Genomic DNA, 26008 nt, shown 5'->3' with positions numbered 1-26008 from the left:
CCATCAAACCTGTCCAAAGCTTAAGAATACTGCCTGGGTGGGGGAAAGGGGTGGTGGTATCCAAAACCACCACCCAATGAGGGTCTCCAGGGCAAAATGCTATTCCAAAGAAAACTCATATCCAGTATATTTTCACCATATTGAAAAACCAGCTAGCTACATCTACACCCTTTCCCTGCTCTCTAACACAACAGAAGTTAATTTCAGCCCTGATACTTTTGGAAGCATTTGGATCTTTCTGCTAGAGGAAAAAACTCAGAACTGAGGGAATGTTCCTGATCATGGGAGGGTTTCATTTCTTTCAAACTATACCCATTTTGTATCTGAATATTAGCTTTCCTAGTAGTCTGGACCTCAACCATCTAAACTGAATAGAGGAGTAGTTTCCTGCTGCCTATGTTATGTTGGTCCACAGCAACACGAATTCAGGAAAGGTGGGCAAAAAACAAAATTGTGGCTCTTACTAGCAAATTTCTAAACCTCCATGAACTCAAGTTAACTGTGAATCAATGCGGGGAAAGCTAGGGATGGTTGACCAATGAGAAAATGTTTTTGTATAAATTCTCTTCAAAATAAAGCTCTCTGAGGTTAAAGTGGCAACACTCTACCATTAATCAAATACATACTTACTCCCTGTGCTCTCAGTTCCCTGGGAAGAAGGGGTTATCTAGAAGGCTATGGTGACTACCATATATAATAATTACAAGGAAGAAGGAAGAAGAGGCAGAGAGAATGAATATGATGGCATCTATACCTTGCTTGCAAGCCATTTAACAAGGAACTGGAACCATCACTGAGACAAGAGGGTTTAACCGGTTGGTCTGAAGACCAGCCTTAGAACTGATATTTAATACAGGACAGAGGGAGGGAGACAAGAAATCAGTGAAAAAGTCCTACCTCAAGGAAGTAAGAAAATATAATTCTCGCAAAATGGAAAGGAAAGAATTGGGACAAATATACAACAATCTATCTATATTAAGAAAAATGAGATAAAAACCAAAGTAACTTTGCCATTCTTTCTGTCATCCCCAAAATATAGGATTAAACATTTTCTCTTTTGATCATAGATATAAAGTAACAATGCTATTAATCTCCTACCACAGTTAATAGTTGTCAAAGTAAAATAAAAAATAGATGTCTCTAATTTTTAAAATAGTAAATGGTTTAAAAAAAAAACCTTTTGAAGCTATGAACTAGGGGTGTTGGTACCTTGTATCTTCAATTATGTACAGAGTGTTAGATTTCATGATAAGGTTTTCCTGCAGGCAATTTTTCTTAGTTATTGGTTTTCAAATGACACCAAAATTTAGTTTGTATAGAAAAAATGTCTCTTCTTATAAAAATTCACATAGATTAGTAAATATGTTAGAAAACTCACTCATTCCAGGCTCAGTCAAGTAGCTGTAGCGCTTACGCAAAGCTAAAGATGCAAAACTCTGTCGTCGATCTGCTTTCTCCGTCTGAAAAAGAAAAGAAAAAAGAGAGACTCTGTTTCCAACTTCCCTGTGACATTTTCTCAATTTTGAAACATTTTGTAGCATGGCATGTTGATATGTTTATCCTTAATTTTCTTCTTATGCATTTTCCTCTTGAACAATGTTAATTTCGTACTGGGATTTTAACACCCCATCCCAGTATCTCAACCCAGTAGCCATGATTTAGCAAATATAAGAGCACCAACACAGCAGACTACAGGGAACTACAAATAAAAGACAAGCATTACAGAGGCTGAGCAGTAAGTGTTCCCCAATTCATTCATATTGAAAGCACATACATCACAAAGTACACTCACTATGTGAGTACATTCAAGGAAAAAACGCACACAAAGTTGATTATTCCAATTACTACTGTGGTTTCTGTATGTTAATAGGCATAAAGTATAGATGAGGAGATTAAAAACAGGTGAATGGTTTTTATTAGCAATAATATTACTGAGTCCTGAGGCTGCTGACTCTATGATTGATGTGTAGGTTTTAAAAATCCAATTATCATTTAATTTATATAAACATTAGGTGGTAACTTATGAAAATTTCTCTTACAATTTAATTGAACAACTCTACTCTTTGAAAAGGACCAAAATAAATTTCTTTAGCTAGAACAGCAAATGTCTACCAAAAACCAGTGACAAAATATTTCATATTACAAAAAACATAAGCTGATTTGGTATAGTAAAACTTCATCTATTAATCATGATCTTGATTTAAAACTTGTAATAGTGTGCAGTAGGACTATAGATGGTAAAATATACACATGAGAGTTTTAAAAAATTTATACATGGCAATCTGTCCCAATCTGTCACATTTTAAAATGTTTAAATAGCTTTAGTTTTTATTTTATAATCATAAATTGGATTATAATGCTGTGGAATATATTGAAATAGTCTTTGCATACCTGGAGGAAGAGTGAACTCCTTTTTAAGAAAAATACACTCTTTACCTCACTTAAGACCTATACAAAAATAATTCATACATTGCCCACACTTCAGCCCTCTGCAACTTCCTTTATACATACTTAACATCTATTCTACCTCTGATAGAATAAAAGCAGAAGTATTCATATTACCTCATCATCTTGATCTGACTCTGTCTCCTTTTGGTCCCAAGATGCATTGCAGAGACAAGGAATATTATAATGGACAGCAGGGAAAAGAATATCAGGATATGAAAAGGACTGAGTAGGGAGCACAAAATGCAAGCTGGTTTAGAAAGCAAAGCAAATCAAAAGAAGCCAACAAAAAATATCAAGAACTATACATCCATGGCAAATTAATGTGTGACAGTATTTGAAAGCATAAAAAAAAATCTATGAACTACCAGCAGAAGCGATCAACAGAGGACTCCATCATACACACTATAAAAATTTGACACCACAGTAACAAGACTCAATCTACACAAGGAGACTAATAAAACTTGAGTTTCAAGAGCTTTAATTGTGTTACAAAGCATTCCTTAAGTGCATACCAAGGGCCCAATTCTTCAAGACCAGGGAAAGTAAAAATGAACCAGTATTAAAAGATACCTTTTTATGCGCTGGCAGAGTAATATTTAAGTTGCAAACAGCTGTTTGAGGCAGTCCTTTTGTTGTCTTTGGTTCTTTCAGAAAAGACAGACGACCACAGGGCTCTTGGCTGGTGTCTCTAATCTAGAAGAATTTTGGTAGGTGACAGTTACAGACTTTTCTGAGGATTCCTGTCTATATAAGATGAAACATGTTTGTTTCATGAAGCCCTTTTAGAGGCAGGAAAGGTAAAGGGAAAAGATGGTAACAATTACATGTCAACCAGACTGGTCCCATTTGAACCTGGCATGACTTAGGGGCCTAGTTCCTAGCCTAAGGATTGTCTGCTTGTCTTATCTTAATAGTTCATGAATTTTCTTCCTAACATTTTTTCAGATCTTTAGTTTTTGCAACACATAACAATAACAGCAAATAACAGTAATAAAACAACTGTCCTATCTTGTTGTCTGAAGAATGTCTCTGGGCTTCCATTTCTCCTTAGAAATGGAAACGAAACTTGAATACTGAATCTAGATTTCATTCTTTATTTGATCACTGAACTTTAGCTAGACATTTAAAAATTTTAAATCTATAATAAAATCATCTACATTTTATTGTAGATTGTTTTTATTAATTATAAAACTTCACTGGCTGGAAAGTATATTCTGGTAAAAATAGAACAAAATCTGATATGTTCTTATGAGTTTACATTGGTGGGATATTTCACACTAAATAAATCATTAAGCTTTTTTTTTTCTCCCTTTTATTTATTTGTTTTGGTCTCAGGGGTTGAACCCAAAGGTGCTTAACCACTGAGTGACATCCCCAGCTCTTTTTATTTTGAGATGGGGCCTCACTAAATTGTTGAGATTGGCTTTGAACTTGCAATCCTCCTGCCTCAGCCTTCTGAGCCACTGAGTTATAGGCCTGTGCCACCATGCTTGGCTGCCTTTTCTTTTTATTTATTTTTTTAAGAGTCTGTTAAAGATGATTTACCTTGATGGAAAATGGCAGTCTATTTTCTTTGAAAGCATAAAAGTTAAATACAAGTTGCTGTCCTCCTTTGGTCAGTGGAGCCAGATTTCCATAACAATCAACATAAATAGGTTTTCCTTCCAGAACCTTTTGAAAAAGTAAAATAAATATAAAACATTAATTTGAGTTAGGAAAATTTTGATATTTAAAGTCATATAACATTAATTAAAAGTCTTACATGTGGGCTGGGGATGTTGCTCATTGGTAGACCACTTGACTACCTTGTGTGAAGCCCTGAATTTAATCCCCAGCACCATACAAATACACACAAAAGACATGTTTGTCACATTTGTCTCTATCAGGAAATACTTCTATGTTGTTATTTGCCATAAAAATAATTCTGTGGGCTTACAATTCAACAATTGCTATCATTAACATGTACAAAACACAGTTCTGTGTTTAACTTCTGGCAATTTTAAACATATTTGAGAAAATTACCTTAGGTCACTTACTAAGTGATCTAGTTTGAATTTTTTTGACTCATGAATACTTATGTGTTTGAAAAAGGAAAATCATGATAATGTGTATAGACAGTGACCATGAAAAAAATAAAATTCAAGTAGCCACAGGAAAATAGAGACCATAACTTAGATTCATTAGTACTATAGTCTAATTAATTGATAACCCCATAGACTCTTAAAATAATTTGAGAGTGAATCTTTGGCAAAATTTTAAAATACAAAGAATGTACTTGAGATTTATAGTGCTATTATAACCTCAAAATAAAAGCCTGTATCTGGAAAATGTAATTAAATGAATTTTTATTGTAAATAAGGTACCTCAATGTCTTTGCTTCTTGCAACTTCCTCAAAATTCTCTTGCTGCTCTAAAGTTTTGTCCACTTTGTCATCTGTCATGCAGAAGCATCGCAGGGAGGATTCTACAGGATCATTCATTTTGGCAAAAACAACAAACTTGGCCATATATGGAACACATATTAATTCTCTGTATAACTGTGTGGCTAACCCAACAGTTTCTAAAACTTGATGGCAGTCTGCAAGCCAAAATCTAAGAAAAACAAAAACAGAATTATGAAAATGAAGTGATTTAAAAGCTACATCTTAAAAAAAAAAAAAAAAAAACGCAAAACCCACACAATTTGAAAACTCAGGTGCTAGGAATTCAATTCAGTGGCAGAGCACATACTTAGCATGTGCAAATCTTTGGGTTTGCTCTATAGCACCAAAATAAATAAAAACAAAGTAGGTATATAAAGGAAATAAACCAAACTACTAACAACTTGTTTATTTAAATAGCAAAGGTTTTTACTGTCCTTTTCAAATGCAAAAGCTTTGTTTATTACTCATAATAACTGTGCTAAGTAAATATTAAGGATTTTCTCCCCCATTAAAACAAAACAAAACAGAACAAAGCACATAGTTTTGAAAGCAGCATATTTGTTTCCCAAAAGGATATAGAACCAATTTTTTTAATGCTTATTAGAATCTTTCCATACCTGGCTGAAACATTGGTTGTAAAAGAAACACAGTCCTTTATAAATGTCAAAGGAGTGGTTCCTGTGATGTCTTCCCACTGAGCAGGCGAGGTGCCCCCTGAGAAGAGCAGCAGAGATGGTGACTTTACTATCGGAGATGCAGCTTGTAAACTTCTCATCATCCTCCTGTTCTTCCTGTTACAGCAACTGTCATGATTTTGACACTTTCAATTCAGTGGTGTGTACTAAAGATAGATTTTCCTTCTCTTCTCCTTTTACATTTTACCAGCTCATTATTATCTCCTTAAATGTTGACATATTTTGTAATGAGGGTCTTTCTATGTTGCCCAGGCTGGTCTTGAACTCCTGCGCTCAAGTGATCTTCCCACCTCAGACTCCTCCCAAGTAGCTGTGATTCCAGGGATGTGCCACAGTGACCAGCTCCCATATTGTAATTTTTTTTTTAAATTACTTTTGTGTTTGTCTGGATAGCAATGGATGGTTTAAACTTGGGAAATCCACAATTTATAGTGTATTTTATAAGTGTAATGATGTGTAGTTTCAGATAGATAATATATGCTTAAAAACAAAACTGTTAAGAACTATCAAGAAAGTTAAGAACCAGCTCATTTTGGACCCGGCTGAACCATTTACTTTTCCAGGGTAAAAGGAAAAAATCTGTCATTAAAGTTACTCCTCAAAAACCAAAACCAAACATATTGTTAATGATCTTAGACTTGCACTTGAAGTTAAAAATCAGACTGAGATAATCAAAGGATGAATTGAGGACTGGGATTCTAGGTACTTATCACAAAATGTGTTCTCCTAAGCCTTGTATTTATTTTATTGGATAGCACTGGTGAATGGAGTAGGTGAGAATAATTATGTACTCAACACTTCCCTACTGATAGTGCTCCGTGGAATCTGTATTTCCCAAAAGTCTATCCAATTTCCTGGTAGCCTAAAGGGTGTTGCTAGTTCTACTCCCTCTGTTTGGGTTACTGAGAAATTACCTAGATGCTCCAATAGAATCAGGAATACCTCAGTAATCCAGCAAGGGCTCTATTTCTAATGTTAACTTAATAGCAGAGATGAGAATATCCCTAAATTTTAAATGATTCATGAGACCAGCATCTTAAATTTTTCCAGTGATAACAGAGATGAGGTGATAGACAAGGGAAAAAAAATACTGGCGTGGATATTTCAAAGGTTTTATGTCTTTGTACAGACTTATTGCAAATCAATAGGAAGTATAGCAGCGACTAAGCCAAACCTGTAATGCTACAGAGAAGGCGCAGATTGGGTGTTGTGTCCCCCTTGTATCCATTAGATACACCTTCTCCTGAGGGCGGGGGCACTGGAATGGTCATTGTGATTGGTTTATGGAATTTCCTTCTTCTTGGTTCCACAGTGACAATTGGGCTAAATGTTGCTTTGTTTCCAAGGATCTTTTTCACAATTTCCTCTGGAACGGGCTGGGCCTAGACATAAAGGACCTTAAATGAAAATTCACTTTTTTTTTTTCTTTTTCCATCAAGGTTACTTTTGAAGTGAGAAAGAAAAAACCAATCTGACAACAACAAAAACAATATCTTTTTTTTTTTTTTTTAAATCCTATCTTGCTATTTCAAGGCATGAAATGACAAAAGAACCAAACACAGTGGCAGGAACCAGCCAGCCTGTTTCCTCAGTAGAATGCAGACAGCACTGGCTTACAGAAAAAGGAGAGACTCAAATCAGAGCAGAGAAGCTTGTTAGTCTACTTCAAATTCCAGGACAACAAATATTTAGCTCCATATACTTTAAACCTATGCAGGACATTCCATAAAAATCTCACAAAGTCAACTTGTACTCACTTAAAAACCAAGGCTTTCAGAGGTCAGAAACAAAACAGCATTCAAAGTTTCAAAGATCTGAATGCTAGTCTACTAAGCCTACCTCATTTCTTTTGGATTCTTTGCTAATTTGGCAAAATAATTCAATACAGGAAACAGGTGAAGGAAACTTCATATGACTGAAATATAAGGTGATCCCGGATTCCAAGTATTTACTAAAGGCATTCCCAGGACTTAAGAGTACAACAAACTTCCTTGGGCAGGAGAGTCAGTCTCACAAGAAGAGCATGAACTTTCAGTTAAACTATTAATTACTATTTTATCAACACAAATTAAGTTCTTTTCAGTTCATTTTCCTTATTTAATGAGGAAAAAGCGGACTAGTTAAGGTCTAACCTAACTGAAATGAAAAAATATAAGAAAGATCATTCTTGCCAAGATTTCCAGTCAGCTTTCCAAACCAAAACAAGTTCCAACTGGGTTGGAGGAAACCCAACATTTATGATTTACTTAAACCCCAAACTAAAGCTTGCAAGTTTCACTGTAACTGATTTTTATGATGTGGCATATTATAAACCAAGTTTTCGTATGTTATTTCACATTCTCAGACCCAAGAAAAAATTATTTTTCATCAGAAACTGAGACTTTTGAACAGAAAAACTCTAAAAATATATAACCTTATTTAACCAGTTACTAAGCTAACTTTACACTTAATGATTTTCATCTGAAATAGGTTAATGATTCCCAAAATGGCCTAATTGGCAGTATCGTTAAGGATGTTATGATGACCATTTTCAGAGCAAAACACTCTCACGTGTTCTCTACATGAGCTGGGGAAAACAGTGCTTGTAAAGAAACAGTACTTTGTGAACAGTACCTGGAGGCCCACACGAATTCTTTTTGTTAAAGCACCCTCTGGAAAAGATGCTTGGACAAGGGGTACCGTAGTGCTACTCAGAATGCCACCTTCAGGACCAATCTGGTTGCTTTCCTGCTTAATCCGTGAAACAACTGCAAAATACTGGGGAAAATCCTTAGTGATGATCCTGCAGATGCGCTTTTTCCCTAACTCTTCTGGGCTGTCGAGTTCTGAGAAGAGAATAAATGAAAAAAAACTATAAGAATAAATATAACTACAGAATACCTTGAGAGAAACTTTCAGATAATTTTTATTTTATTTTTAAACATTAAAAATCATACATGCCAGTGGGTTACCATATGATATTTCAATTCATATGTACATTGTGATATGTCTAAGTCAGGTTAAATATATCCATCTCCTCCAACATTTATCATTTCCTTATGGTAAAAGCTTTCAAAATGTTTCTTCTAGCTTTTCAAAATGTATAGTACACTTCTGTTATCCACAGTCACCCTACTGTATAATAGCAAGCCAGAAATTTTGTTTTTTAATGAATTTATTTATTTTGGTACTGGGGATTGAACCCATGGGTGCTCTACCACTGAGATACATCCCTAGCCTTTTTAAAAATCTTTTATTTTTTGAGATAGAGTCTTGTTAAGTTGCCGAGACTGGCCTCAAACTTGTGATCCTCCTGCCTTGGCCTCCTGAGTTGCTGACACAGGAACTTCTTATTCCTCTCTGTTAACACAGTGTCCATTGATCAAACTTTTCTCAACCCTCTCCTAATCTTCCCCACCTGTAGTCACTACCATGTTATTTTCAACTTGTATGAAATTAACCTTTTGAGATGCCACCTTACAGTGAGATCATGTAGTACTAGCTTATTTCACAACTTTGATGGCTTTCTGTTCAGTAGTAGAAACATTTTTTTTATGATAGAAAACTATAGTGACCATAATACCAAGCTTTACAAAAATATTATAAAGGTATTGATATATGGTATTCGCAGAAACATATTTTTCTATTGAGGAGAAACAAACATCTTCGAAAACTGATAATAACCACATGCAGGTAAATTTCTACTCTTGAAGAGATTGCTCATTTTGTGATTATTTACAACAGCTGACAGAAGCAGGAATGAGTCACAAAAAAAGTAAGGCCTTACATGAAAGTGAATAAGAACTATGTGTGGGAATAGGAGGAGGAAGAATAGGCCTGGGCAGATCGCAGCTCGCTGCCTTCTCTGAAGAGATGCGGGGGGAGTGGGGTGCAGCAAGTGGCTCCTCCCTCTCCCTACCGCTGCACTACGGCCCCAAGTGTAATGAGGGTCACCCCTTCCCCCCAGCTGGCCCGGGAGGGGGCGGGGGGCACGGTTGATGCTGGCCCAGGATGGATCAGACCTGTGAACTATCTATAAGAAATTGTCTGTTCTCCTTTTCCAATCCAGTGAATTTAGATGCTCCTGCAGACAAGGACAGCTCTTTCGGATGATCAGACTCCAGGACCAGTACATTAGGAAACATGCTAGAATTACCTGGAACTTCATCATCATCTACTTCACAGGAATTACCATTTGTAAAGCAGTTTTTGGTACAAATTAAATATATACATGAATGTATATACACAGGCCACTTAAAGAAGCTTAAAACTAATTTGTTTTTTGGTTATCAGTTCACAGCTGAAAGCTAATGATAAGCTTTAATGGGGGAAATTTTACTTTGATTTTAAAATTTATGTCTTATGAGTGGTTCCTTTTAGCTTTTCCCAATAAATCTCCAGTGAGGATTGGCAAAAGAAAAAAAAAAGAACTATGTATGTCTGAAAAACTCTAGAACTTCCTTTGAAACTCTCTTTCAAATGTTTTTAAATTATCCAAATGATTAGTATCATCAACATCTATTTCTGTCTGCCACTGATAGGCATCAAGATCCATCCATCCACAAGTGGACACCTTTCTTTCTGTTTATTTCCAAACCTGCCTCTCCCCCTGTAGGTCCAACTCTGGAAAGGGACAAATAGTTTGCCCAGTCCTTCCATCTAAAACTTTTACTCACTTTTCTTCACACTTTGCATCTAATGGTCAAAGTCCAATTGTTGATATTTTGAAAATGGCTCATTCTCCTGCCCCACACGTTTGATTGTTCAGGCCCTTATTTCAGCTTGCGTACACTACTCAAGCCACCTCCTAACCATCTTTTTTCTACTCTTTCCCCAGACTCTAGCCCATCTCCCAAAGTACAGCCAAATTTTATACAGAATTCTGGTAGGTTTAGCTATAATGAATGATACTTAAACTTGAAATCAGAAAGCAAAAAATGGCTTATTTAAAAAATGTTGTTCTGAGTCCTAGTCTTTTCCACTGGGAACTGTTTGGGTTAGCAGACAGCTAGAATCCTAGGGAAAAGAGACCCTCACCAGCATCAGTGGAAGGTTGCAGGGTTGAAAGGCAGAGTAGTGTGCTTGGATAGGAGTTCATCATTAACAGCTATCATTGGCTTCTCTAAAGTCTCCTAAGGTTTACATAGCTGAAGTTGTTACTTTTTAACAAAATAAAGGGAAAAATTCCCAAACCTCAGGTGATGGGGGGATTGATTTTGGTTTTTGTGTTTACTACTTCATATAGTATTCTCTTCATATTTCTGATACATGCAGCACACATTCTATTGTCCCTTAACTGTTATATTTCTGCCTCCTTTATCAAATACCTTTGGCTGAGATCATGGCTAATTTCAAACTAAATTTTCTAGAAAGGCAAAAGACATGATTGGATCAATGATGTCTTCTCATTTTACAGATCAAACTCTGAACTTCAAGATAGAAAGATAAAATTAATTGTCAACTAGGAAAAAATGTAGTTTAACCCAGATAAAAAATGGAACTGAAAGTTTGCTTTTTGTTTCCTATAGTATCTCCTTTTCCTCTGCAACCCTAAACACTGGAGAGATCTTAGTGAAGGAAAATAGAAGAGTTAGACCAAATTATGTGCTATGCATGCATGAATATATTACAATGAATCCCATTACGTGTATTATGCCAATTTTTAAAATTACCAAAAAACCATACAAAAAGTTTAGTATAGAAAAACAGGAAGGAATCAGAGTTTGCTCAGGAGAATATTCTAGGTGAGTTTTCATCTATGCAATAATTGATAGGAAAGAGTTTTCCACATAAAGCAAATATCTTTCCCACTCCATTATTTGGCTTATGCAAGAGAGTGTATTCCCAGAATTCATACTTTCTGCTGCATCTGAGAAAGTTTTGATAATCTGTTTAAATTGCTGGGCAGCATATCATCAGCTTAAGCAAGTATTTTTTTCTTTAAGGCACCAAAATGTCATTATGCTTCTTTCAAAATGACTCTGGAATCCTTATAGTGCAAGCAGTTTAAGGAGACTGCGTGAAATTGCATCTTTCAATCAGGACAGAATTCCTAACTCTGCATGTAATAAGCTGTGAATCCTGAGAATGTGAAACTTGCTCAGGACCAGTCTGGAACCACTGGGGAAGTGAAGCATCCTTTGGGTGGACTGGCAGTATTGTGCACTTCTTGGCTGTGTGTGTGTTGTGGATATGGGTGCATATATTTGTGAGGAGGTAAGACAGAAATAGCTATATTGCTCCTAGAAACGATAATAGCAATGCACTAGGAAGGGCTACCAGTTTGGATAATGAAAGCAGCCTGGCCACACCTCACACTGTGTCACCACTGACATTAAGATATTAAAGACCCCCAAGTCTAAAGTGAGCACATACATTTCAGATGCTGCGGGTGAGTGGTCAATGGAGCAGGTGATTTCTAACCATATAAAACAGAGAAGTCCCAGGAAAATCTCCACACTTCACTTCTGACATCTTTTAGGATTTGCAGGGGATCACCTTCATTGTGCCCGCTCTATTTTAAAGCTTTTAAAAAATCTTCTGTAACCATTAAAACACACATGGTAGTGGACCTCCAATGTATACATTAACAAGTATTTGGAAGATAAGCCTTGATTTAAAAGTACACCCAATGTGGCAGTTTATGGCAGTAAAGTAGGCAAGTGGGAACAATAAGGGCCCCCATACACTTTTCCTGAAATAGGATCATACATATGGCCTTTTTTAATATTTAGATTTCCTGGCCTCAGACTGATGAAATGGAGAACAATATCTTCTCTGGTTCCTTTAAACCAGGTTATATTCTGTTTGTGTGCTTAAAATATTGTAACTTTTCCCCTGAGAATAAAAGTCTTAGAAGTGTAAAGAATATTAAAAAAGAATTACTTCAGTATTGGTTTATAAAAAGAGGCATAATTCCTTTAAGAGTTACAGTTAAAGACTAGGCTATTAGATTCTAGGAAAGTGCATAATTTAGAAAATTAAATGATGTAGAGAGTAAATAAGTATGAGGATGAAAGAGGTGAAGGTGAAAATCAGTTAATAAAGTCACTACTAGAATTTTCACCTGAAAGTCTGTGACATGATGTTACTGATCAGCAACAGGACAGAAATTAATTATGATATATTCATACCGTGAAATACTGTGCAGTATTAAACAGAATGAGGTAAGAGGGTCTAATTAAGGTTTTAATATGCAAATCTCCAAACACATTAAAAATTGCCAAAAATATGATCTCATAAAATTGACTAATTACATCTTTACATGGTTCATGTAAAAAGGTAGGGGAAATGGAGATGGAAGAGAAAAATTGTGAATTATAAAGAATATATACTCATGAATTATTATATGTTTAACACAAATATTAAAGATGTATAAACATAATAAATAACTAAATACAGTATAAACATTTTACTTTTTCTGTTTTTTTTTTTTTTTTTGCTTTAACAAAAAGAAAACTGGCCAGGCATGGTGGCAACACATACCTATAAATCCTAGCAACTCAGGAGCTGAGGCGGGAGGAGTATAAGTTCAAAGGCAGCCTTGGCAACTTAATAAGGCCCCATCTCAAAAAAAAAAAAAAAATGGGGAAGGGGGTGAACTGATTATGTAGTTCAGTGATAGAACTTCCTGGGTTCAGTCCTGGGGATGGGGGAGGGAAAGGAAACTGAAATAGAGTGACCTAAATGACCTTAGCTGAAAGTTTGAAAACAGATAACTAAAGAGACAGCTGGCTGGAGAAGGCTTCAGTTGGGAATGAAGGACAGGTTCTCAGCACTCGGCTAGTGTGACACTCTGACTTGTGGTCATGATACCCAGCATCATGGGCACATTCTCTTAAGGCTTTTGATTCTAAGGAAGTTATCAGTATGTATTATAAATTAGGGCTTATATTCATAAAATGCAAAGAAAACACAACATTACATGCTGTTTGATGCTGAGGATTCTGTCTCTGGTAGGTGCTCAGCTGGTATCCAATGAAGAAAGAAATCAACTGGGAATTAGTAAGATTCAGTGTAATTCCTTAAGTTGTACTCTGTAATATATGTCGTAGCAGAAACTGGTTGGTGTTTCATAGTTTTTACAAAAGACTGTGCATGAAAAAGTGGATCTAATCTTTCTACTTTTCAGTCTACAGTGAAGTTTATTATGTTTATGTGTTTATAATTCAAATTAATGAATGTTTCAATGAATTAAAAATTAATGAGAATATAAATTCCTCTGAAAATTTTGTGTTGCAAACATAAAAAGTATTTCAGAGAAGTCAGATTTTCAGACAAATAGCAATGAAGTCTGATAATCTAAAAGTGAACAATACCTGTATTCTTTCTAGGATTGGATTTTTTTTGTATTGAGATATTTAAGTAGACTGTTACTTAGGTCAGAAAAGCAGAAATATATTACCAAGAATCTCTGTTTTGCTCTCATCCTTTACACACAGAGAAAAGCTTAACAAAATAATCTGTAGCTTAATGTGACACTTGTATCATATTTACACAGAGTCCCTAACACCTTACACAGTATGTCCTAACCTGACTAGATAGTAGAAATGCAAGTACTAACTGTCAAATCATAGATCCCTACACTTCCCAAGTGGAGATTCTGACTTGGGGGAAGAACATGGAAATCTATTTTTCACACTAACTTAAGGAAACTTTAATGACTTGACACAATGGGAAGTGAGGTTTTCATGGACTCTCATCTTGTACCTGGCCTTAAAAGTTCAGAACCCAAATTATTATTTTGGTACTGGAGATTCAAGCCAGGGATGCTTTACCACTGAGCTACATCATCAATCATTTATCTATCTATCTATTTTTGAGACAAGTTCTCGATAAGTTGCAGAGGCTGGCCTTGAATTTGCAATCCTCCTGCCTCAGACTCCTAAGCCAGCAGGCTCAGCCAGAAACAAATTATTAAAAATAGAAGAGAATTCTATGAAAAATAGCTCAAGGATGGTTCAGTATGAGAAGGGTATCTTAAGTGGCAATGAAATATCCATTACTTTTAAGTGGTTTTGGTTTTTAAAAGAAAATACTAAACTACTCCATCGCTGGGATATTAAAGAAGAAAATGACCTAAATTGCTGTAAGATAAACAATGAAACATAAGCCTAAGTTTAAACATAAGTGCTTCTTATCTTTAAGGTAACTCGAAATCCCTCTCCCTGTCTCTTGTTTTAATCTGTTACTAGGAAAGTTTTCACACACACGTGGGAAGAAAAAAAAAAAGGATTCAAGGGAAAAGAGAGGGGAGTACTAAAACAGGTAGTTTGGATTACTGAATATCTACTTTGGGCATGGCCAATTATTATCTTGTTCACAACAGCATTTTGGCAACATAGGTATCTGAAGTTTAAGAAGGTTTACTTCCTGGTTAAGTGGCATAACCAAACTGATTTGATTAGTTTTAGAGCTCAGATTAACAATGCGGTCTTAAAAAAGGAGGTATAGAGATGAAGTCAGAAAGATGGACTTTAAACATTACTTAACACAGTGTCTTTAGAGACTACTGGGCACATGGGTGGTGACTGATCAATGAATGAGTAATAAAGAGATTAGCAAATACCTTGAGTAAAAAGATGACATGACTTCTAACTGGCTCAAAGCCCTGATTACAGCAGCACTAGTGTTATAAAGCCTTCTTGCCTCATTAGTGATCAACAGTAATTCATTTAGTTTATTTGAAAAAGGTGGGACAGCATCTTCTGTAATTGAGGATCATAAAATGCTTTGTGAATATAAATGGCTATGGAGACCATAATACAAACATGAGTAATAGAATGAAATCCTATGCAAACTAAAAGTTACTCTTAAAGCTTTCAAATGATCATGCTGAGTAGTTCTGCTTCTTATGTGAGTGTAATTAAATGTTATCAAATGGGGACAAACTCTCTTTTCTGTTTCAAATTAGGTTTGAATGGTTATATGTGGCTCGGTCAGAGTGTGAATGATTTATAGACAGAATACAAATGACGTCAGAAGCTTCACTAAAGATGATATCTATATCTAGGGATAATTTCTGGTCAGGTAAATGCACTCTTTAGCTTATTCTTCTAAGAATGGAGTATTTGATATTGTGAGGTAGGAAAAAAAAGGCTCATAATGTTAGAATTAAAAAGGGAAAACTAGCTATTAGGAATCTGTGGAAAGCCATTATAAACGGGTACCCTAGTTTAAATCCAGCTCTATGAAGAGTACACATGAACTTTGGCCAACTTACTTAACTTCTCTGAGTCCTTCTTACCTATAAGATAAGGATAAGACATGTCCTCTGGGATAGATATACTTAAGTAAATGTCAGAAAGCCTCCTTTGCACAATTGTGTTCACATAATGAATTAGAAAGGTTATATATTCTAAGGTCACACAGTTTTGGAGGGCCAGAGAGCCAGTCTCTAGTAGTTCTAGTAGATCATATGCCATTTGGATTTTTTAAAAAATTATTTATATTCTTTATAGAATATAAATCTGAATTGCTATAATTTCAGTTTCATTTAATTTTTAAAATAAATTTTACTAATTGCAGAAAATATCAGATAAACTGGAAGAAAGGAAGAAAATAAAAGAAATTTAAAAAAAAATAAATTTACAATATTCAACTCTAGTTGTAGAATGTGTTGAACATTATGTGCCTGTAATATATTCACTGATATATTTAGAAAATTACATTCATCCTGTTGAGATGAAAGTCCAGTCCTTCTAAACATGCAAATTCTGTAACACATTCACCCAAGATGGTACAGGGAAAAAGCTTCAAATGATATAACCTGATCCTTCTTCCTCAGAGTAAACATAAAGAAGTACCAAAACTCCATTATGTCACTTTTCAGTCCTTTGTTTAGAACAAGGCTACATCATCCATGGGGAAACAATATAATTCTATCTTCAAAATCCAGGATACATAGTCAATGCATATATAAAATAGTACATCATACATATGTCCTTTTTCGGAAGTGTATTGGGGATTGAACCTAGGGGTGCTCTACCACTAGGCTATTATTCCCAACCCTTTTCATTTTTTGAGATAAGGTCTTGCTAAATTGTAGACGTTGGCCTTGAAATTGAGACCCTCTTGCCTCAGCCTCCTGAGGTGCTGGGATTATAGTTAATGTGCCACCATGCTGGCCATATATAATGTCTTAAAGATAAACACCATAAAAGTACATGTATGAAGACACGAATGGTGTGACTCTACTTTGTGTGCAACCAGAGAAATGAAATATTGTGTTCTATATGTGTACTATAAACTGAAATGCATTCTGCTGTCATGTATAACAAATTAGAATAAGTTTAAATAAATAAATCAATTATTCGGCACGTGTAGCATATGGGGATAACTATACATGCTGAATAACTGATTTATTCCAAGGGCTCAGATCTCTGCATCTGGCACACTGGCCTCTATTCACATCAACACACAAGGTAGAGAAGGTAGGTTCCCAGCCTCTCAAATGGCTAACAGTACTGCTGTGCCTGACATATGAACAGGGTGTCTAATTCCCTGTTCTGACCCATTAATGTTTGACATCTAACTGACATCCATACATAAAGACACATATAAAACTTGGCATAACTGCTTAATGCTCATTTGCTTTGGTCCAATTTTCATTTCCTACATAGGTAACTGGTTTGGGAGACTATTCTGGTACAGTTTCATTTTATAATGTGATACTGACTTAAAATGCCAGTTTTATGGCCATAGACTGCAAATAGGCCAATATTTTGCTATGACTTGTTTTCAGTACTTCATGTTAAAATTCTATTTATTTTTAGTTTTTGTACCCAATCCTGATTTGGTTAACAATTTATTTTGTGTGTGATTTTTACAAAACTGTTTCTATAAGATTTCTCCACCAGATGGTGCTGTGTACAATTAAAGTCACATTTTCACTATTCTGTTTTTAACTACAATGACTTGACATTTTTAAGATTACTGTTTGTCTAAAGGTTGATAAATGAAAAACATAATGAACCAATAAAAACGTGAAAAAATTAGAGACAATTTAAAATGACATGAATCAAAGTGGAAATCTTAAATTGAGAAATCTAAGTTTGCTGATAAAGATATAAATTTGGAAAATTTATTTTCTGTTACATAATAGGTACCAATTTCCCTTTCCACTTCAATTTAAAGGAAAACAACAGTATTATTATTTACTATAAAATATATGATCTTAGGAACTTCATTTGCTCTCATCTGAAAATTAAGAACAAGTGAGAAATTATTATTCTTGCTTTATAAAATTGTTTGAGGAGCTTCACCATTTTATTCCACTACAATAATTGGGATTTTATTTTTCTTTTCTTCTTTGGAACCGGGGACTGAACCCAAGGGCACTTAATCACTAAGCCACATCCCCAGCCCATTTTTAAAATTTTATTTGGAGACAGGGTCTTACTAAGTTGCAGAATCTTTAAACTTGTGATCCTCCTGCTTCAGTCTCGTGAGCTTCAGGGATTACAAGTGTATGCCATCTGGACTGGGATTTTAAATTGATGGCACAGATATTTAGGAAGAAATAATTGTTTTTAAAACCTAATAGTTATATAAAACAAAGTGCATACAACATCTAGAGCAGCACTATGTAACAGAAATATAATGCAAGCCAAGTATGTAATGTTAAGTGTTATTATAGCCACACCTTTAAAATAAAAAGGATTTGGCCATGGTGGCAGGAAGGTTGCAAATTCAAGACCAGTCTCAGCAACTTAATGAGACTCCATCTCAAAATAAAAAATAAAAAGGGCTGAGGACATAACTCAGTGGTAAAGCGCTATCCCCAGTACCAAAAAAATAAATAAATAAATAGATAGATAAATAGGAGGTTGAGGGTTAGCTCAGTGGAGAGCACTTGCTTAGCATGTGTGAGGTCCTGTGTTTGATTCCCAGCACTGCAAAAGTAAATAGATAATTAAATGGATCTGATAAAATAATAATAATTAATATTCTAATTATTATAATTTTGCTAAGGATTAAACCCCAGGTTCTTGCACATGGTAGGCAAGGGCTCTACCACTAAGCTATATCTCTAGCCCCAGTGAAATTAATTTTAATGACATTTTATTTAGGCCAATATATCTAAAATATTATCATTTCAATGTACAAACCCTGTCAATTATTAGTGAGATACATATTGAAGAGGGTAGGGATCATGTATCTGGTATATTTTATATTTGCAGCCCATTTCAATCACTACTGGGCCATTCTAATGGCTCTGCAGCCACAGGCATATACTGGCTACTATACTGGAAAGTGCCAGATCAGAACATTTCTCAAGGTCTTAATTCATATGTTAAGGACCTCTAAAGAGGAAGGATCCACCTACTAATAAATGTTTCCAGGTCCAACATAACCACAGACTAAAATACTCTTTGAGATCTGACTTTGGAAGCACAATTTTAACATGTTTAATTCAGTTCTGAGAGTTTAATTAAAATAAGGTTTTCACTAAACTCAAAAAGTAGATTAAATCTGGTGTACTATTTGAGGTGGTAAATGTTTGTTTTCTGTTTTGCAGTCTTTTTCTGTGCCAAGAATACACTAATTGATAAGAGCATAAACAGATCTCTCTATCTGCTGCCAAAAAGAAAAGTTGCTCTTGAAACATGATACCTTAGTGGTAAGGGCAGGTTCTTTGCACCCAGACCAAATGCCCTCTATGTTAATCTAGCCTTCTTACTTCAAGAGAACTTTGCTACACACCTGCTTCATTAACATAACCAGATGACTTTATCCCTGGGCTTGCTTAAGAGTGCTAGAAGTAGGTCTTATTTCTCTACTATTTTGCAGCTAAAGTTTTTCCTGAACATATGCTATATCTTTTTAAGTCAGACAAGAACTGAGAGGGTATCATTATTAATAATGAAAAGCTTAAATACCAGTTGACATTTTTGTGACAGTTTTGTTCTACACAAAGCACTTCTCTAGGCATCCTTCATTTGAGAGCATACAGGAGGGCAAAGGAGTGCAGTAGAAAGACAAGTGGGTGTGGAAACAGAAGCCCAAATTTTGGAAGTTTAGGTCCACCTATTTACTATTTCCTGACTGGATGGTGAGGGTGGGGTGTTATGTCTAGCCCATGGTGTCCTCGTGCAATATGGGAAAGGGTGCCCACATGATGCAAGTAGACAGCTTGGCAAGCAAATAGCAGCACTGAACAAATTTGAAAAGAGTGCCCATTTGTTCTTGGGCCAGTGCCAAAGCAATGGAGTGGTAAGTCAGAGAGGCAGGATGTCAGACTCCACTTGCTCTCCTTACACAACTTAACATGGTCTCTTTGACTGTGACTGAACACTGGGCAAGCAATGTTCAAGCATCAGGGAAGGTGGTATGAATTTAACATAGAGTAGCTCCCCTGCTGCCCATTAATTCACTCTGAGGCATCCTCCCTGCACACACTTAAACTAAGTTGTAGAGAGAGTGAGCACTTGGTTAGGGTCACTTAACTAATAAGTGGTAGAGACAGAATGGGAATTCTGATCTATGTAACTTCCACAGATCATGGTCCCAATCACATTACTAAGATGAGCAAATTTTCTTCTTCCTGGCTTTTCCTGAAGTTGTTTTATAATTAAATTTAAGTACATGGAAAGGCTTTGTACATTTTAAAACACCATAGAACATATCCAAACTTTACAATTTTGTTGTTTAGTAAAAATCAGTGATCAAAATAATGGCTAAGATGATTTTTATTTTTTATTATTTTGGTAATGGGCATCGAGAACCCAGGACTACTTCACCAGAGCTACATCCAGTCCTTTTTGTTTTTTATTTTGAGACAGAGTCTTCATAAGTTTCTGAGGGTCTTGCTAAATTGCTGAAGTGCATTGACCTTGTGATTCTCCTGCCTCACCCTCCTGAGTCACTGGGATTACAGGTGTGCTCTACTGTGCTCAGCCTAAGATAATTTTTAAAGACTTGGGTATTAAAATTTTCAGACCAGAGAGTACAATGGGACTGATAATTAGCATGTAGACTGGTTATTAAGTAGCATACAGAATTCATGTATGCAAACGGAAGTTTAAAAAGGAAACATAATAAGATACACATTATCACGGATCATATGTATGTATATATATATGGCATGAAGCCTAACTGTTATGAACTATGGAAATTAATAAGTTAAATAAAATAATCATACGCCAATTTACTTTTCTTTTCCTTAAGGAAATCTTGAGGGATCTGGTCACTGGTTTATTTCATGCACGGCTTTTCTCTTGTGAACAGTAATCCAGGAGCAAAAAGGAGAGAGGCCCAGAGTGGAGAGATAAGAACACAAAACACACAACCTTCTCTGTGGCACTTATGCTTCTGGCCCACTAGAGGTTTGACTAGCTGGACGATCCAGGAAAATAACAGGTTAACTTCTTTTAAACAGATAGATTGATTTCTATTTTTGCTTGGTTTTTTTGGGGGGGGATGTTCTGATAAGAATGACATATCTGTGGGGATAGGAGTGTGGAACTTAAGACTTGAATTTGGTACAAAATCGAACAAAGCTTCAGTTATAAAATGTGTTATTATTCCTTATTATTACTTTTAAATTTAATACACATAAAAACCACTGTGCCTTGAAAATTTAGTTCTCATTTTTGCTTTCATAGTCTGTAGGGCTTGATTCTTTAAACCTGGAAGTATTTATAATTCCTTTTAATTATCTAAAATAGAATCAAATTATATCTGGTCTTTAAAAATGTAGCAAAGAAACTCAATCTGCCATTTCCAGGATAACACACAAAATCCAGGGCAGAGAATTATATCACTGTTTCTTTAACCATTGGCATAGCTGTGTTTGGGACACCATTTTGTCTAAGCAAAGACAGAACTTAATCCTATTTGAAAACTGACTTATTAAAAACAAAACACATTATGTGATGTGTGAAATAATAAAAGCATACCCCCTCCCAAAAGAAACCTAAAAATTTGAAAAAAAATTGACTTTTGCCTGATAAGTCATACTATATATAACATATGCTCAAAAATGAAGAAGGTATTATTAGAGTATTCAGTATTCTTGCTAAAAATGCAGTCCAATGAGGTTGCCACTGGCCATGTGGCTATCTTAAATGAATCAAAAACAAAAAATTATCTTCCTCAGTTGCATGATTTACATTTTAAGTGCTCAAGAATCATGTATGACTAGAGATTACTTATTTGGACAGCACAGGTGTAGTACATTTCCATCATCATTAAGTTCTATTGGGTAGCATTATCTTAGAATAGTCAGTGTTCTTTGAGAATAGTATCAGCTTTTAATTTTTTTTTTCAAATTCAAGTATTCTGCTATTTTTTTTTCTCCAGGAGATTAATATTAATGAAGACTGGGGTAGAGGAAACAGACTAGAGAGACCTTTCCTCCAGATGGCTTATACTGAATATCTTTCTGTCTACTACCTCTGTGCTTGACTCTGGTGACAAGAGGAGGAAGGTGTATATCTTGCCTTCAAGGAACTTACAGTATCAAGTAGCTATCCATTAAAAGAAAAGTTTTTTTGTAGTAGACAACACATTTTCAAAACCACTTTAGTATTTAAGAAATACTGGATCCTTAAAAACATTTTTCATACTTTGTTTTCTTTAAAAGGATGACTATCATCTATAGAAAATCCATTCCTCTGAATCTCTCCATTTTTTAACCTGAATCATCAGGTTAAAAATTCTTTCAGCACTTCCACAAATGCTAATTCATTCTAAGCATTTATTCTTTTAAAAACTTTTGACTGTGTTTCTCTTCATGTCATGTAAGAGAATGACTATCTGTCATGCTTTAGAACAAGTTCAGGTAATACTAATTAGAAATTTTAATCCCCACTGAATGTTCCCATTCTTAAGAAATTACTTGAATTTATAGATAGCATGTACTATAAATATTAGTATATGTATATTCCTTAAGTAGCATATATGTATTAAATGTACCTGATTCTAATCTAGACCCAATCTAATCTGGACCAAACTTGGAAGTCTGTAGCAATTTTCCACTGTGGGTTTGTTTTCTTCTTCACAGGGTGACACATTTCTAAAATAAGTGGGATACAGTTAAAACTCTTAAAAATACAGAACTAGATTTCATCCCCAGTGCTTCTATTTAGTAAGTTAATCTTAGATAATTACTTGACTTCTCTGAATTTTAGTCCCTTTCCCTGTAAAGTAGGAGTAAAACGACTGAGTTTATAATGCTATATTTTCTTTTTAAACTTTTCATATATAAAGGCAGTTACCAGTGCCTCATGAATGCTGGATTTCTCCAATTATTAGTTTCTATCTACCTAGCTATAAAACATCTTTAACATTCATGGTTGGTAGTGACCATATCTTATACAAAACTTTTGGCATGACATTTTTTATCCCTTGTAGAATGAATATAACGGTGATAGTAACTGAAATTCATCAAGGGCTCGCTGTGTAAAAAGGACTATTTCTGAAATAAGAGCACTTCACATAAATATTTATTATTTTTAATAGTAATTCTATAAAGCAAGGAGGGTTTCCTCTGTTTTACCCAAGAAAAAAGCACACAGGGATTAAGTGACTTGTCCAAGCCATCCTTCAAATACTAAGTTTGTCTAGCTCCTTTGTCTACACTCTGAACCTGCAACAAACCCTGTTAGATACATTCTAAAACTCAGTGAATTAATAAATATGAATTTTACAGGATGTGAATTAAATCTCCACTAAAGCTATAATTTAAAACAATGGCTGAATTTGCAGTGATTAGGAAATAAATACAAAGTAAAAAGATTAGCTCTGATATTTTTGTCTATAGCATCAGATTTCATGAGCTTGGTTTCCCCTCCCTCTCACATTATTTAAGGAAATCTCTGTCAAATAACTACTCTCAAAACCAGTCTACTATCAATGTCTACTAAGAAAAACTTCTATGATTCTAAGCATCAGACATCCTAAAATAAGATTTGTTTTGCCATTCTTACTAGGTCAAAGAATAAGACACCAAAACACCTCAGACTCCAATAATTATCTTAAAACTTATTTTTTAAACTTGTATGGCCTAAGCAATATTAAAAATTCAGGAAGAATATTGAAATACACTGGTAAAAAACTGAATGAACTGAAAGAGTCTGGAAATAATAATTCCAAAAATAAAATGTGAACTTATTTTCTTGAAAATACTCTACATGCTTCACATGCCTTTCATTATTATTTCATCTCACCTTATCCCTTTTGACTTAGAAAACTTTCTTGGGATTTGAAAAGTTTGATACATTTGATTAAAAACTAAAAGAATCACCAGAATATTGCACATCTGTAGTGTGTGTGTCGAGGTGGGGAGGAGAACAGTTGTTAAATTAAATGGAACTTTATGCCACAGATACTGAAAATCACAAATGCTGAGGAACTTGGATCCCAGCTTAAAATACAACAAAGAGAAGCTCAGGTACTGTTTCATTCAATCCAATAATTCCCTGTTTCTGCCTGCAAATACTGACAGAAAAACGGAGTCATCATTATTACCTTCATCCATGCCATTAAGCAATTCGGTTAAATCTTCGTTTTTACTGTCAAATTGATGTTCCTTCCATGTTTCACCATTTTCACTTCGAAGAACAATGAGTTCTCTCTCTTTGCCCCTCATGGACCCAAAGTGAGGAATTTCCACTATGACAGGGCTGGAAAAAAAATCCACATTATTTTGGTATCAAATTAAATATATTTATAGTATCATACTCAAAAATGTTTCATCAACAATGTTTGATTGAAAATCAGAGGTGCCACTCAGGTTGGGAATGAGTTCAAAGCTGCAGAATCATTTGCTTGTTCAATAATAATATATTAGAAGCCTCATAACATGCCATCATTCATTCACTCACAAACAATTCTTGAAGGCCTACCATATGTTAGGCATTAAACTTAATAGGGGAAAATATTCAGCACCATATACATAGGAAATTTGAATCAAGGAATTTAAAGATTAAAATAGGCCATAAGAAAGAAAGTTGTTCCATTTTTTTTTAAACACAAGAAGGTATATTATACAAAATGCTAGCGATTTAAAAGGACACAGTCATTTCTTTAAAAAAGAAGTTCTGTCAATTTCCTAATTTGAGAGATCACCACTATATTTTTCCCTTAGCAATAAAACAATCCATAGAGCAATCTACTTGCTCCAGCAGTCAGTTTCCAAGACCCTCATGGTCTGTGTAGTTTCTCATATTTTGAATTTGTGAATAGGGAGTGGGAAGCTTCATTTCCTGGCTCTAACATAAACTGTATAGGAATACTGCAAACTTCCTGGAAAAGCACTTGTTGGTTTGAAATTGTCACATAAGGACTTAATAATTTTTGACAGTGTCCTTTTGCAAAGGGATGTAAAAAGAATGGCTGCAAATTGAAGATAGCCAATCAAGCCATGGGAAATAATTTTGTTAAATTTTAAAATGGGATAAATACTAAAAAAGATGGATGGAAATAAGCAGACCACAATCACACACAGTTTATGTAGTTGGATTGTGCAGCTTTATTTTATGACATTTAAGTAGACAGTATCATTATTCTCCTACAGAGGTTGTATGTAACCTCGTCTCTTAACCTATGTGTTCATGTCCATGTAATAATAGGAGATATGGTTTTAAATAAGGAGAGAATAAAAAGGGATAGTAGTTGAAAAGATCAAATAATGAAAATATGAATATTTGATTTGTTTTTATAGAAATATTCATTTAAAATGGGGATAATTATAATTTTACTTTTAGCAAAATAGTCATAATTCAATTAAGATTTTAAATATAATTTATTAATATTAGCCTCTATTCTTTAATAGGCAGAAACGAAAACAACTATTCCTAACAGTGCTAATAATTTCAAGAACTATTAAGATATTTACCACAATTTTTAATATCTTACTATTGCACATTAAATTTTATTTGTTTATTCTTTTGAGAACAAGATACAATCTTTGCAGGTTAATGTGTCAGATACTGTCTCTGTCAATATTGAAGGAATGTGGCTTTGCGTTTGACATTCAACAGTACTGGAGAGAAGGTATGAACAGGGCCTTTGACCAAGGTGAAAGCCAAGCATAACTTTTCATAACAGGTCTCTTCATGCAGACTGCCAAGGCAAATACAACAACCAGACAAGCGAAACAAACAACAAACATCAACACATTTCAGCTTAAACAAGACAAAACAAAACAATTCAACAACAGAATATTGTTTGCTACCTAATTCTATGTCTTTAAATATCATGTATTCCCAATACTTCTCAAAATCATTTTACTTATTGATGAGTTTTTCTTTTCTAAGCCCATAAAGATTACAGAGTACTCGTAAGTACTTTTTAAAAAAAGAAATAAAGATCTAATTATACACATAGAGACAAATATACACACATACATATATATCATTGATAGCAAATGTTGATTCAAAGCCTGCAAATACCTTCTCTTACACTGGGCTAAACTTTTGAAGACTGTGAGTCTAGCTTAAAAAGCATATTCAGAAGAAA

The 26008-nt window shown here is 34.8% G+C and overlaps 1 protein-coding gene across 16 annotated transcripts in view; it reads right to left on the bottom strand.

Moving 5' to 3' along the window:
- Window positions 1–26008, bottom strand: part of Ank3 (ankyrin 3) — a 632006-nt gene that overhangs the window by 47268 nt on the left and 558730 nt on the right. For 11 of the 16 annotated variants that reach the window (XM_078041667.1, XM_078041711.1, XM_078041703.1 and 8 more), the window contains 9 exons: window positions 24017–24171; window positions 8180–8391; window positions 6741–6948; window positions 5489–5585; window positions 4812–5040; window positions 3994–4119; window positions 3019–3141; window positions 2563–2589; window positions 1379–1460 (listed from right to left, as the gene is read on the bottom strand). In XM_078041667.1, the coding sequence (XP_077897793.1) occupies window positions 1379–1460; window positions 2563–2589; window positions 3019–3141; window positions 3994–4119; window positions 4812–5040; window positions 5489–5585; window positions 6741–6948; window positions 8180–8391; window positions 24017–24171 (1259 nt within the window). The remainder of the gene's footprint in view (window positions 1–1378; window positions 1461–2562; window positions 2590–3018; window positions 3142–3993; window positions 4120–4811; window positions 5041–5488; window positions 5586–6740; window positions 6949–8179; window positions 8392–24016; window positions 24172–26008) is intronic. The other 5 variants (XM_078041715.1, XM_078041717.1, XM_078041721.1 and 2 more) reach the window with 1 other exon arrangement.

This window comes from Ictidomys tridecemlineatus, chromosome 1, assembly GCF_052094955.1.
Source record: "Ictidomys tridecemlineatus isolate mIctTri1 chromosome 1, mIctTri1.hap1, whole genome shotgun sequence".
Taxonomy (NCBI): Eukaryota; Metazoa; Chordata; class Mammalia; order Rodentia; family Sciuridae; genus Ictidomys; species Ictidomys tridecemlineatus.
This window is presented reverse-complemented; position numbering and strand designations above follow the sequence as displayed.